Source organism: Macrotis lagotis, chromosome 1 (assembly GCF_037893015.1).
Source record: "Macrotis lagotis isolate mMagLag1 chromosome 1, bilby.v1.9.chrom.fasta, whole genome shotgun sequence".
Taxonomy (NCBI): domain Eukaryota; kingdom Metazoa; phylum Chordata; class Mammalia; order Peramelemorphia; family Peramelidae; genus Macrotis; species Macrotis lagotis.
In genome coordinates, this window is record NC_133658.1 from 417,553,680 (window position 1) to 417,569,186 (window position 15,507).

The 15,507-nt window shown below is 40.8% G+C and overlaps 1 protein-coding gene and 1 pseudogene across 1 annotated transcript; one reads left to right on the forward strand and one right to left on the reverse strand.

Annotated features, from left to right (window-relative positions):
- Window positions 1–216: 216 nt before the first annotated feature.
- Window positions 217–6,581, reverse strand: LOC141506333 (uncharacterized). The gene is made up of 2 exons (XM_074213021.1): window positions 6,169–6,581; window positions 217–2,013 (listed from the first exon to the last, which is right to left on the reverse strand). Exon 2 carries the CDS (start codon window positions 1,928–1,930, stop codon window positions 551–553), a length of 1,380 nt encoding a protein of 459 aa, XP_074069122.1. The 5' UTR covers window positions 1,931–2,013; window positions 6,169–6,581; the 3' UTR covers window positions 217–550.
- Window positions 6,582–7,480: 899 nt separating this feature from the next.
- On the forward strand, window positions 7,481–8,986 carry LOC141518572 (serine-threonine kinase receptor-associated protein pseudogene; annotated as a pseudogene).
- Window positions 8,987–15,507: the final 6,521 nt, after the last annotated feature.

The following is a 15,507-nucleotide window of genomic DNA, read 5'->3' on the forward strand; positions in this document are numbered from 1 at the left end:
GTGCTCTCTCTCTCTACCTCTTCATATATATATATATATATATATATATATATATATATATATATATATATATATATATGTATATGGAAAATGAGAAATGATTTGGTTTTAACAATCATTGGACCATAACAAAATAATCAAAAATCCTGCTTTCCATTTTACAAATTATTTCAATGCAATTAATTTTACTAGGTTTTTAAATTATGAAAAATGTCCGGGGTCTTCTTCCCCGGACTCCCGAGTGAGCTCCTCAGTGGGCACTGCTTCAGGCGTCCCTGGTATTTCCCTCCCCCGGGGATCAGCGAGGAGGGACTCAGGCAGACACTTCTTCAGGAGGCATATGTTTTATTAGGTGCAGAGGGATCCCCGAATAGCTCAGGGCGCTGGATAATATAGGGAGTTATTTCCGGGCTGCCACCCCAATCCGCCCCGAGGGCAGAACCTACCACCCGATTGGAGCAATGGACACAGGCCAACCAGGCGAAGCCACTGCTCCCCTTAAGGAGCCGTGTCTTCTCTGGGTTGGTCTGACCTCACTCCCGGGGAGGTCCTATCCACCCAGGCGGTCAGGGCCGACCCCCGACAACTCCCCCTTTTTGTTTGACATGAGTATGTCTGCCTTGAGTTGCTCAAGGGCCCAACGCCCCATTTTTATAAACAGAGAAAAAAGAAGGGGAAACAGGCAACATAGCAATAAGGCCATTAAACACCATGCACCAAGAATCAACAAATAATGCATCCAATGATTAAGGTCTATCTTATTTATCCAATCAGGGAATAGACCGTGATCATCCTCCATATCTTTCTTATACTGATCTGTGATATTCCTTATGGTGTTGATTATTTTGTCTAACTCATCTAGATAGATAGGTAGGACAGTCACTGCTTGTGTGGTAAAGACATTACACCAATAGTCTGTCCTCTGTCCTTCGGGGCACACCCAATATAAGTCATAAAACAGTTCAGCCCAAAGGTTCCAGATGGTGTTGTTCACTTTGGCAGGGGCAGTGTTGTCCGTAGAATGAATGATGACATCGAAGGCTGCTGCGGCTTTCCAAAGGTGCGTCTGTGGTCTGGTACTTTTGTCTTTCATCACATGTGGGACCGGAGCGGCGAAGTAGGGGCCTGGGCCGCCATCCAGGAAATACACTTGAGTGCCGTTCACGTTGGGACCGTAGACTGGAACTCCTGTAGAACAAACCTGTACGGCTTCAAACATAGTTGGTGAAGGAGAGCATGGTGGTAGAGGGGAATGGGGTATTTCTTGGTTAGGGGACATTCCTGCAGCCACTCTAATCCTGTCCATAAAATTACAAGGGCCATCAGTTTTATTACTTTCCCAAGAGGGTTTAGTGGTATTGCATCCGCCTCCCAGAATCCAATGCCACGTTTTATTGAACTCGCTCAAAGCCATTCTCCCTATAAAACTGTTATTAGGCAGAGGGAGTGACGAGACATAGTGTATATCTCCTTTGGTCTTATCAACTGGCGTCAGATAGGCCACAGGCATAAGATGTTGGATCATAGAAAAATGCAAGAAGTCACCATGCCCAAGATTGCTATCTGGTCCATGAGGGGTTTCTTTAAGTGTTCCATTTACCACCTGAGCACAGAGGGGGTGAGAGCCTGTAGTAAGGCATATCGGAAGATGCAAAGAAGTCAAAGTTACAGGGCTTTTCAGATCATGTTTCTTTTCAGGAGGAGCCCCTTTAAGTCCTCCTAGCACTAGGTAAGCAGAGCCTGCTAACTGTAATTCCACTGGATCTCCTATCCATGTGGCTGGAACAACCATAGGAAACCCTGGTATTACTGTCCAATAAGTAAAATGAGTGGCCTCAGTAAGATTTTTCCAATGAAGGGGAATGGATCGGGAGTCAATGGGTTTTAATCTGCTTAATATTCCTAGTATACTTAGCCATTTATGTGCCATCTTTGCTTTCTGCGTCCTGTTGAGGCGCTTCCGTCTGCTTTTTTGGTGGTTTCTCTTTATCTTCTGTACAGGTCCTGGTCCACCTGGTGGGGACCCAGGGTGTCCCTTCACCTGTGTGGAGACTCAAGAATCCCTTTCCCCATACCATCACCTGGGCGGGACCATGCCACTGTCCTTCCTCATCTCTCCACCATACTGTTGTGGGTTTATTTTTTGTTAGGTTTTTTGTCTGTGTGTGTGTTTCTTGTGTTAGTGGAGTTTGTGGAGGTAGTATTTGTTTCATAGCAGGGGTAATGCCCTGATCATCACCAATCAAGTAATTCCTGGTGAAGACCGCAGTTGCTACCTGAACTGCAGTGAGTCTACCACGCACTCCCCCTTTTTGTTTAATGAGAGTGCGCTTCAAGGACTGATTGGCACGCTCCACAATGGCTTGACCGGTGGGGTTGTAAGGGATACCGGTAACATGAGTGACACCGAATTGGTGGCAGAAGCGAGCAAAAGCAGAGGAGGTATAGGCCGGGCCATTGTCGGTTTTTAACAACCGAGGTATCCTGTGGGTGGCAAAGCAGTGAAGACAATGAGCTATCACATGGCGTACAGCCTCACCAGGCTGCAAAGTGGCCATAATAAAGTTAGAAAAAGTGTCCACAGTGACATGAATCAAGCTGGCCTGAAAGTGGGTGACATCCATCTGCCAAATATCATTAGGGGCCAGGCCCCGGGGGTTGGTGGCACGTACAGTCGGGGCAGGGCGAAAAGGGACACAATACCTGCATTGTCAGACAATGCGACGTGCCTCTTCCTTAGGAAGACCATAAAGCCGTGCAAGTGTTTTTGCTGGGAGATGAAATGTGTCATGAACAATAGAAGGATCTGCATACGTGACTATCTCACTTTTGATATCAGGGTCAAGGAGAGCCGAGTCAGCTATGGCATTCCCTGAGTAGATTGGGCCAGAAGTGGACACATGAGATCTGACATGTAAGACATAGAGGGGGTCAGAGCGGTGTAGGAGAGACCGTTGTGCTTGGTGTAAGAGATCTATGACTGCAGAATTGGACAAAGAAAGATCTGCTAGAGCTAGCTGTTGCAATAAAACAAAGCAGTAATAGCTATCAGTGATTAAGTTAAAAGGCTCATAAGCATACAGTTCTAAGGCTATCACAATGGCCTGCAATTCATTCTTTTGGGCTGAGGCATATGGAGTTTGTAACACCTTCAATATCTTCTTGTCTGGAATATAAATAGATGCTCTATGGTGTTTGGTAGCATCGGTAAAAACATTGACTCCTTGTACTGGTTGAGGAACTACTGGGTTGGAGGGATACTTCAAAGGGAGTTGCAACCATCCTCGTAATGAGGGAGGTGGATGACCCTGAGAAGTGGGATAAGTAGACAATAACATGGCCCACTCCTTGGAGTTCTGTGCTAAATGAGTAAGTATTGCAGGATCTTCCTGGAGCAGTAACATAGGAATGGTGCCAAAAATAGTGATCGCAGCTTCTGCTGCTTTCAAAAGGAGTTGTGCATCCACTTCAAACCTGGAGGGTATAGACTTCATGGATTTTGATCAATGTACCCATTATAAAGGACCTGTAACTTGAAACACTACTCCGGCCTTACCCAATGAAGGATGACACACCAGAGTTACATAAACCGGAGCGGTTGGATCTAATCAGGCAACAGTTGATGTGGATGCCAAGTCCTGTATCTGGGTAACAGCTTCCATGGCTGCAGGGGTCCATGTACGGGGCGAGTTCAAATCAGATGAGCCTTTTAAGATATCATACAATGGATACATCATATCATTGGAAATAGGAACTACATTCCTTAGCCATTGGATTGAACCAATTAATTTCTGAAAGTCATTTAATGTAGAAACTTGAGCTGTATCAATCTTAGGATATTTCTTCACTAAATCCTTGTATACCTGATGTCCTAAATATGTGTAAGGAGGTTCTGTTTGTATCTTTTCAGGGGCAACTTGTAATCCATATGCTGCTAGGGCTGAGGTAATCTTTTTTAAAATAAGCAAGACAACAGTCCGGTGGGATGCAGAAATTAATATGTCATCCATATAATGAATAATAATGGCTCCCGAGTGTTCTCGCCTAATGGGCATCAGAATCTGTGCAACATAAACCTGACATAGAGTGGGACTGTTTGCCATGCCTTGTGGAAGGACTTTAAACTGAAAACGCTGAGCAGGTTCTTGATAATTTACAGCAGGTACACTAAAGGCAAAGCGCTGTCTATCTACAGGGTTAAGGGGTATACTATAAAAACAATCCTTTATATCTATAACAGTTATGGGCCAAGCCTTTGGAATGGCAACTGGAGAAGGTAACCCAGGCTGGGTGGTACCCATAGGTTGTAAGGTGGCATTTACCTTTCTTAGATCTACTAACATTCTCCATTTCCCACTTTTCTTTTTGATTACAAAAACTGGGGAATTCCATGGGCTGGTGGATGGCTCTACTTGTCCAGCCAATAAAAGTCCTTGTACTATATTAGCAAGGGCCTGTAATTTCTCTTTGGTGAGGGGCCACTGATCTACCCAAACCGGTTTGTCAGATCGCCACGTCAGTGGTATGGGTTGCGGCCCTCCAGTGACCCCTAGTGGTTTAAAGCTGTGTCTGTAGTCAGAGACAAGCCCAAAGTTTGCAAAACATCCCTCCCCCATAGGGACATAGGAATAGTAAGTACCAAAGGGCGGAAAATCCCTGCTATATCATCACTTTTCCATTTTAGAAATCTTAGAGACCTTTTCGCCAAAGTACCTCCTGAAACTCCCGTGATGTCTTGGGGAGTTTTTGAAAGTTCCCAACAGGGCTGCCAATCTTTTGTGGATATGACCGAGACATCAGCACCTGTATCAATTAAACCTACAATCTCTCTTCCCTCCACTATAAGTGGTAAAGTGGGACGGTGGGCTGATATAGCCTGTGTCCAGGCCACAAATGTGTCCTCATGGGTACGCTCTCTCCAATCCTTATCTATCCAGGGGAGGGAAATAGCAAGAGCAACAGGCTCACCGCCTTTTAGCTCTATTGGGTAATGATGGGGATTTGTAACAGTTATAGAAGTCTGGCCTGGGCTTAGGAGCTGTGTGTGGACAATGACCTGGGGAGCAAGAGCAGTTCCAATCACTAAACGGTGGAAGTCCCTAGGGGAGGCTTTAACAGTAGTCGTAGTCCATGGGCTCAATTCTGTGCTCTCTGAGAGGGGAATAGTAACCGAGGGATTTAACAGATCAGCCCTGGGGTCGGGCCCTCGGCTTCTCGACCCCTCTTCCCGTTTCCCTGTGGCCCACCATTGCTATACTTCTGTTTTTTGTTTTTCTGCCTACAATGCTTTGCTATATGACCAGGTTTACCACAGACAAAGCACTTCATTGCACTCTTCTGGGAATTACGGCACTCAGCTTGAAAGTGACCGGTCTTTCCACATCGGAAACAATTTCCTTTACCCTTTGATCTAGGCACTAAGTTTGTGGTTTGTAAAGCATTAGCGAGGAGATTAATAGAGGTTTGGAGAGGGTGGGGGGGGGGTTCCTCGTCTAGGGCCTTATCAATTATCTCCTCTAAGGAGGGGTCAGCAGGCAGAGTAGCTAGCAAGCCCTTTGAATGAGTTAGTCCTCCCTTTATTAACTGAATGATTAATGGTTGTGCTGCATTCCCTGTCCCAAATTTCCCTTCCACGGTGGTCTGCACTCTGCTGGTAAAATCTACAGCAGACTCCCTAGTTCTTTAAGGGTATTTGGGGGCTGGTTCCCTCAGGTCGTCAAGCCCCTCATCTGGGGGCGGAGGCCATTCAGGTTCCCCTAGTAACGAGGGCCCTGTTTGTGTTTCTCCGGGCACGGCTCCCAGTGGAGGCTGCGGGTCAAGAGCTGCAGCCACCACGGAGTAAATCACAAAGTCTGTGTCCGATAGAAAGCCAGGTTTTTCTGTGTTATAAGAGGCCATTTGAGTTCCTACCACTCTCCACTTCTGAGGGTCAATGCCGGTGTGGGAGACCCAAGGGGAGACAACCAATATTTTTTCCACCCAATCCTTACATTCTTTTATACGGACTCTTATGCTTGAGTCTTTACTAGTGCATGTACTTGACATGCTAATACTCCTGAATCCTCTGGCTGTAAATGCTTAGACATTCCTTTGCCCATGTTTACTCCCTCTAGGTGTCCCGTGGACCTAGGGTGTCTGCTTCTTCTGTTTTTACTTAAACAGGCTTACCTCACTCGGCGGGGTCTTCGGGTGTCCCTGTTCGGGGGCCAGTTCTGTCCGGGGTCTTCTTCCCCGGACTCCCGAGTGAGCTCCTCAGTGGGCACTGCTTCAGGCGTCCCTGGTATTTCCCTCCCCCGGGGATCAGCGAGGAGGGACTCAGGCAGACACTTCTTCAGGAGGCATATGTTTTATTAGGTGCAGAGGGATCCCCCGAATAGCTCAGGGCGCTGGATAATATAGGGAGTTATTTCCGGGCTGCCACCCCAATCCGCCCCGAGGGCAGAACCTACCACCCGATTGGAGCAATGGACACAGGCCAACCAGGCGAAGCCACTGCTCCCCTTAAGGAGCCGTGTCTTCTCTGGGTTGGTCTGACCTCACTCCCGGGGAGGTCCTATCCACCCAGGCGGTCAGGGCCGACCCCCGACAGAAAAACTTTATTTTTATATTTTATTTTTTCCTAATTATATGTAAAAATAACGTTTAGCATTTCCTTTAAAATTTTAAGTTTCATGCCCAAAGGGCAACAAAAATGTGCATACCCTTTGATCCACCAATATTACTACTAGGTCTATACCCTGAAGAGATTATGAAAAAGGGTAAAAACATCACTTGTACAAAAATATTCATAGCAGCCCTGTTTGTGGTGGCAAAGAATTGGAAATTAAGTGAATGTCCTTCAATTGGGGAATGGCTTAACAAACAGTGGTATATGTACTTTCATGGAACACTATTGTTCTTTTGGAAACCAGGAGGGATGGGAATTCAGGGAAGCCAGGAAGGATTTGTATGAACTGATGCTAAGTGAGATAAGCAGAACCAGAAAAACATTGTACATCCTAACAGCAACATGGGGGTGATGATCAACCTTGATGGACTTGCTCATTCCATCACTACAACAACCAGGGACAATTTTGGACTATCTGCAATGGAGAATACCATCTGTATCCAAATAAAGAGCTGTGGAATTTGAACAAAGACCAAAGACCTATTACCTTCAATTTAGGGGAAAAAACCATTATCTATGTAATTTTGCTGTCTCAGATACTTTATTTTTCTTCCTTAAGGATTTGGTTTCTCTCTCATCACATTCAGCTGAGATCAATGTATATCATGGAAACAATGTAAAGACTAACAGAATGTCTTCTGTGGGGGGTGGATGGAGGGTAGCAAGAATGGAGGAATATTTATAAAACTCAAAATAAATAAAATCTTCCTTAAAAAAAAGATTCATAGCCCCTCCCCTCCTTTCCCTCCCTCCCTCCCTTCCTCCTCCTCTCCCTCCCTCGGCGGCCAGAGCCCACCCCGCGCTGACCCGGAGGCCGCCGAGTCAGCTTCGTGCCCCCCCCCACCACCACCAGCTCCGGGCGGCGGCACCAGGGCCGGGGCGGCCTCCGGAGCACACCAACGAGCCCACGGCGCCTCCCTGCAACGGCCCGCTGAGGAGGAGCCGCCGCCGCAGCCATGGCGAATGAGGCAGACCCCGCTTACCTGCTCCGGCCACGCGCGGCCTGTGGTGGACCTGGCCTTCGGCGGCATCACCCCCTACGGCTATTTCCTAATTAGCGCCTGCAAAGATGGTAAACCTATGCTACACCAAGGAGACACAGGAGACTGGATCGGAACATTTTTGGGTCATAAGGGTGCTTTTGGGGTGCTACATTGAATAAAGATGCTACAAAAGCAGCTACAGCAGCTGCAGATTTTACAGCCAAAGTATGGGATGCTATTTCAGGAGATGAACTGATGACCTTGGCTCATAAGCACATTGTAAAGAGTGTGGATTTCACTCAAGATAGCAACTATCTATTGACAGGTGGTCAGGATAAACTTTTACGCATATATGATTTGAACAAATCTGAAACAGAACCTAAGGAAATCAGTGGTCACACCTCTGGTATAAAAAAGGCTTTATGGTGCAGGGATGATACACAGATTCTTTCAGCAGATGACAACTGTCTGCCTCTGGGATAGAGCTTCATTGACAGAAGTAAAGTCTCTAAATTTTAGTATGTCAGTTAGCAGTATGGAATATATTCCTGAAGGAGAGATTCTGGTAATAACCTATGGGAGATCTATTGCTTTTCATAGTGCAGCAAGTCTGGAGCCAATTAAATCTTTTGAAACTCCTGCTCCCATAATTCTGTATCTCTTCATCCTGAGAAAGAATTTCTTGTTGCAGGTGGTGAAGATTTTAAGCTTTATAAATATGATTATAATAGTGGAGAAGAGCTAGAATCCTACAAAGGGCACTTCAGTCCTATTCACTGTGTAAGGTTTAGTGCTGATGGAGAACTATATGCTAGTGGTTCTAAGGATGGGACATTGAGACTATGGCAGACTGTGGTAGGGAAAACATATGGCCTTTGGAAATGTGTGCTTCCTGAAGAAGAGGGTGGAGAACTAGCAAAACCGAAGATCAGTTTTCCAGAAACAACAGACGAAGAACTCAGAAAACTCAGATTCCATCTATAGTTCTACTCCTGAAGTGAAGGCCTGAGCACCTGGAAAATGCCACGGATGTTATGCCACATGTGGATTAAAACAGGCAGCAATTAGCAGAAGCCTTACTGAGTTACTCTCTCCATAAGGCAAACATGGGCAGTAAATGATGGGGAATGCTATAGCTCCATTGTTGGAACTAGCTTGGTGTTGTCTCTAAGTGAAAACTTGAGACTATCATAAAATGGCAGGTAGAATTGTGCTCATTTAGTCCACTATCCTACTGCCTTTTTGAATGAACATGTGCAAGCCAACATCCAATTTCTCCTATTTCAATTAGATTTCTTGTAGCCATTTTACTTTATTATGGAGAAAAAAATGTAATGGCCTATTTTACTTTTTTTCTGAAAGCAGACTTTTGCTTTAGTTGTAAAGAAGTGAGTACATGATAAAGTATTTGGTTTGATTTCTCTCATTGTATACTGCTTCTGAACATCTAACTGTTTTCAGTTGTCTAAATAAAATGTCTCTACAATGGTTAAAAAAAAAAGATTCATAGCTTTCAGGAACAAATAACTGTTCTTCCTGGTATTCCTTTCTTAATTTATTTTTGTCAGATCATTTCTACAGTATTATATTTATGGAAGGACTGGCATCACAGTTTTGGAAGAACATTGGTAACCTTTAAAACATTTGGAAGAGGATACTCAAAAGTAATCTGAATGGGGAAGGGCTTCATGTTATGAGTATCAGGTTATGAATTGGGACTGTTTATCATAAAGAGAAAGAAATTGAAGAAATATGTTATTTGTTTTCGAACATCTGAATGAATAAAAGAGATTAGACTTGTTCTGTTTGACACTAAAAAAAAATTTGAGTTTCAAATTCTCTCCATTCCTCTTCCCTTACCCCCCCATTGAGAAAGCAATCAATTAGATATGTTATTCATGTGTAGTCATGCAAACAAATTTCTATATTAGTCATGTTGGAAAAAAGATAGACAAAAATATCCTCAAGATAAGTAAAGAAAGTTTAAAAAAGTATATACTAACATGTATTCAGATACTATCAGTTCTTTCTGAGTTTGGATAGCATTTTGTTTTCTTAGATCACTGTATTGCTGAGAATAGCTAAGTCATTTACCATTGAACATCTTAAAATATTGCTGTTACTATGTAAAACATTCTCCTGGTTCTACTCATTTCACTTAGCATCAATTCTTGTAAATCTTTCCAGATTTTTCTGAGAGCTCATCTTTTCTTATAGCACATCCTGCTCATCTTTTCTTATAGCACAATAGTATTATATCACAACCATATGCCACAACTTGTTCAGCCATTTCCCAATTAATGTCCATCTTCTCAATTTCTAATTCTTTGCTGCCCAGAAAGAGCTACTATAAATATTTTTGCACATATAGATTCTTTCCCTTTTTGTTTTTTATCTCTTTTGAGATACAGACCTAATAGTGATATTGTTGAGTCAAAGGTTTTGCATGGTTTTATAGCTCTTTGGGAATAGTTGCAACATGCTCTACACATTGGGTAAATCCACTGACAACCACCTATGGCACATTAATATCTCAATCTTCTCACCTAACCACCAACATTTTGTCATTTTTCTTTACTGTACTATTAGCTAATAATTAAGGATGAGCAGTACCTCAGAATTGTTTTAATTAACACTTCTCCAATCAATAGTGTTTCAGAGAATTTTTCAAATGACCATAGATGGATTACTCCATATGAAAATTGACTATTTACATTTTTGTTCATTTATCAATTGGGAAATAACTCATTTTTTTTCAATTTGACTCAGGTATCAATATATTTGATAACAGATAAACTTACTTCATAATTTTTTTTCACAGTTATGATTGCTATGTTCCTCCAAAATTTTTCTACATGCCCTCATTTATTCTACTCACACTGTTTCTCCTCAAATGTTTTACTTCTGACTACTGTCTCACCAAATCCATTCACTTCTATCACCCCCTCTTCCCTTATCCTTTTCCCCTTCTTATTTTCCTATAGGGCAGGGGCAGAAAACCTCTAGCCAACAGGCTGTATACAGGTGGAAGTCAAAAGTCAGCAATTTTTTAGTGGTAAATTAATTAAATTTTGATCAACTATAGTCAAGGAATTATATTATAAATATTCAAATGACTCTTGGCAGAAAAACAGGTTCCTCAACCCTACTGTAAGGTAGGATAGATTTCTCTAAGCAACTGAGTGTATGTTATTCCCTCTCTGAACCAATTCTGGTGAGAGCAAGGGTCAAGCATTATTTCCTGTCTCTCCCATCTTCTCCACTGTAAAATATTTCCCTTGCCTCTTTTATGTGAAATAACTTATCATCCTCTTTCAGGGGAAAAGACAGACATTCATTGAAATAGGGGACTTTCAAACTTTCTTGTTGAAATGACCACAGATGAACAGAATGTTTGATCTTCGAGTACAGGACTCAGGTGAACCATAAAGAGGGTGGACAAGAAAGGCAAAGAATGAAGGATTTTATAATGTTGAACTGCTTGTATTCCTGCATGAGAAGATGATACTGTTAACTTGTATGAATGTTCTCAATTATCAGGGCAGCTAGGAGCATATGTAGATAAGGCACAGGAGGGAGCTGAATATGAAAGTATAATATATTATAAAGATGGAATCAATGGATGAGAAAAAAGGGAAAGGAGAGGTAGAATGGGCTAAGTTATTTCACATAAAGTGGGAAGAAAATGTTTTTGCAATGGAGTGAAAGGCAGGGAATGTGAGGGGGAATGAGTGAGCTTTCACTTTCATTGGAAGTGACTCAGAGAGGAAATATACACATTCAATTGGGTATCTTACCCTAAAGTAAAATAAGAAAGGAAAGGGGGAGGGGGCAGCTAGGTGGCACAGTAGATAGAGCACTGGCCTTGGAGTCAGGAGTACCTGAGTTCAAATCTGGCCTCAGACACTTAATAATTACCTAGCCATGTGGCCTTGGCCAAGCCACTTAACCCCATTGCCTTGCAAAATCTAAAAAAGAAAAAAGAAAAAAAAGAAAGGAAAGGAATGGGAGAAAGGGGATGGGGCGGGGAGGAGGGATGTAGGAGATAGAATAGAGGGAAGATCATGGGTGAGGGTAATCATATACAATACACTTTTGAGGAGGGACAGGATAAAAGGACAGAGAGAACAAAATAAATGAGAATAGGGAGGAATAGGATGGAAGGAAATACAGCTAGCAATAGCAGCTGTGGGAAAAAATATTGAAGCAATTTCTCATTAGAATTACAATAAAGAATGTGATCCATCCTAAAAACAGAGCTGATGGTCTCTGAAAAAAAAAGAAGGAAAAAAAAGAATAAAAGAAACCATGAATGGTCAAACTCTAGGGAAGCATGGAAAGAATTACAGGAACTGATGCTGAGCAAAGGGAGCAGAACCAAGAGAACATTGTGCACATTAACAACATTTTGAGGTGATCAACCTTGTTGGATGCAGCTCCTCTCAGCAGTTCAGAGAGCTAGGACAACTCTGGTAGACCTGTTATAGACAATGCCATCTGCATTCAGAGGAAGAAAAACAAAACAAAACAAAGGAAAAACCTTCAGAATCTGAATGAAAACTATGTTCCCTTTTTAAAACTTTCTCTTATGGTTTTTCTCTCCTATCTCATGTTTTTTTTCTTTTCCCTTGATCGTAATCCTTAATCAGAAAATGACCAATCTGTAAACATGTTAATCACAAATGTATATGAATAATGTTCACCAGATTGTTAGCCATTGAGGGGAGAGGAATGGGAAGGGAAAGTAGAAGGAAATTATATAGCATAAATATGCTTATGCATGAGTAGGAACATGTAATTGGAAAAATAAAATACAATAACAATTATGAAAAAAGAAAGAAAATAAATTGCTAACCTTTAAATGTTTATATTAATTTCTCCTTTGATTTTCAGAATTTCTAATTTAGTATTTAATTGGGGATTAGTACTTTTTGAACTTTTTTTATTTTTCTTGCCCAATTTATTGATTCCCTCTTTCTCTATTTTATCCATGTATCAGGGAAATAAAATATCTACTTATAACTTCTTTGGCTATATCCCACAAATTTTAATATGTTGTCTCAATATTATTATTATCTTGGATGAAAAATCTTTGTTATTTCTCTAATTTGTTGTTTGATCCACTCATTCTTATAAATTAGGTTATTTAGTTTCCAAATAATTTTTAATCTATATTACATATAATTATATATAATTTTTATTTTATCATGATCTCAAAAGGATGAGTTAAATATGCATTTCTGTATTTGATTGTGAGGTTTTTATATTCTAATATATGGTCAATTTTTATGTAGGTGCCATGTACTGCAGAGAAAAAGGCATATTCTTTTCTATCCCCATTTAACTATCTCCAGAGGTCTATCATATCTAAAGTTTTCTAAAATTCTATTTACCCCCTTAACTCCCTTCTTATTTATTTTGTAGTTAGATTTATCTAATTTTGAGAGATGGAGGTTGTCCCCACTATTATCATTTTGCTGTCTATATCTTCCATAACTTGGTGCATACATGTTTAGTATTGATATTACTTCATCTTTAGGAAGATATCGTTTGCTTCTTTATTCCTTTTAATTTATTTTAGCTTTTGCTTTGTCTAAGATCAGAATTGCTATTTCTACATTTTTCACTTCGGCTGATGCATAATATATTCTTTTCCAATCTTTAATTTTACTTTGTATGCGTCTCTCTCCTTTGAATATGTTTCTTGTAAACAACATATTGTAAAATTCTGGTTTTTAATCCTCTCTACTGTGTACTTCTATTTTTTGAGGGAGGTTATCCCATTCACATTCATAATTATGATTACTAACATAGACATATTACCCTCCATCCTATATTTTGTCCATTTTACTTTTCTCTCTCCTTTCACCCTATCCCTCCTTAGCAAGGTTTTATTTCTGATCATTGCTTCCCTCAATACACCTTCCCTTCTATCAGCCTCCCTCCCTTTTCTTTTCTCTTTTCTTTTTAAATTTCTTATTCCCTTCTTTTTTTCCCCCTTTCTCTGACCCTTGTTTCTTCTCTGCCTTTCTCCCTCCTAATTCCCTGTAAGTTAAGTTTCTAAACCCTACTGTGAATAAATATTATTTCTTCTTTGAGCCAAACCAATGAAAGTAAGATTCAAGCAATTCTCACCCCTTCCTTCTTTCCCTCTATTGTAATAGGTGATTTATTCCTCTTCATGTGATGTAATTGCTGCATTCTGTGTAGGTTTTATCACTCCAAAATATATTTAGAGGATTGATTAATGTTGTTTCTGAAGGAATCTCAAGAAAGCTTAGGGAAGTTCCTGCTTTCTTTCTGGCATCTTGGTTCCACTCCCTGTATGCTTCTCTTGATTCTTGTATTTGAAAGGTGAATTTTCTGTTCAGGACTTGTCTTTTCATCAAAAAAAATCTTGAAAGTCCTGGTTTCATCAAATGTTCTTTTTTCCCTTGGATAGATGATTCTTGGCTATTACCCAGCTTCTTTGTTCTCTTGCATTTCATATTCCAAGCACCTGATAAGAAGTTGTTAAATCTTATATTATTCTGATTAAGGCTCAATGATACCTGAATTGTTTTCTTCTGGTGACTTCCAATATTTTCTCCTTGACCTTGGAGTTATGGAATTTAGCTTTAATATCACTGGGAATTTTCATTTTGGAATCACTTTCAGGAGGTAATCAGTGTAATCTTTCTATTTTACCTTCTGATTTCAGAACGTCAGCACAGTTTTACATAACAATTTTGTAAAAGATAATGTCTAGGTACTTTTTTTATCATGACTTTCAGGCTGTCTAAGAATTCTTTAATTTTTCTCTGCCATACCTGTTTTCCAGATCGTTTTCCTATAAGATATTTCATATTTCTTCTACTTTTCATTCTTTTCTTTTTTTGTTTCTTGATTTCTCATAAAGTTTCCATTTGTTCAATTCTAATTTTTAAGCAATTACTTTCTTTAATATCTTCTTTTCCATTTGACCAATTCTACTTTTAAGGAGTTCATTTCTTCAATGCACTTTGAATACCTTTTTTTCCCATTTCATCAGTTCATGACATTTCAAAGCATTCTTCTCCTCATTGGATTTTTGTACCTCTTTTGCCATTTGGCCTAGTCTGTTTTTTTTTTAATATTTCATATTTTCTTCAGTATTTTTGTGCCTACTTTACCAAGTTATTGATACTTATTTCCTGATTTTCTTGTCTCAATTTCTCTTCCCAATTTTTCCTCTACCACTATTACTTGATTTTCAAAACATTTTGAGCTCTTTCATGGGTTTAGAGAAATTTATATTTTTTGAGGCACTAGATGTAGGAGTTTTGACTTTGTTGTCTTTCTCTGAGTGTGTGTTTTAATCTTTCTTGTGACTATAATAACTTTCAATGGTCAGAGTTTTTTTCTGTTGATTTCTCATTTTTCAACCTATTTTTTGACTTTTACATTTCTGCTAAAGAGGGGCTCCATGTCTAGGGTATAGGAGTGTCCCAAGTTTCAGGGGGTTTGTGTAGCTGTTTTCAGAGTTACTTCTAGGAACCTGTAAGTTTCAATTCCTCCAAACTTCTATGATCTAAGAGAGGTGGGCTTGCTATTCTCCTGTACTGTGCCTGATCTATAAGCAACCAAAAGCATTTTTTCCATTGTGAAATTGTGATAATACTAGTGTTCCTTTTGATCCTTGAATTTCAACCCAGAGCAGAGTATAGACAAAGCAATAGAGTCCTGTCCCTGGTGCCAACAAAGAGGATCCTGCAATCGCCTTCTGATCCTTTGCCATTTTTGGGTTAAGAACTCAAGAAGCAGCAGCTGTTGCTACTGATTCAGGGATTCCCCAGACCTGCTCCTGGTTTGCTGGAGGCCAGCAAACCTGGTGAGTTC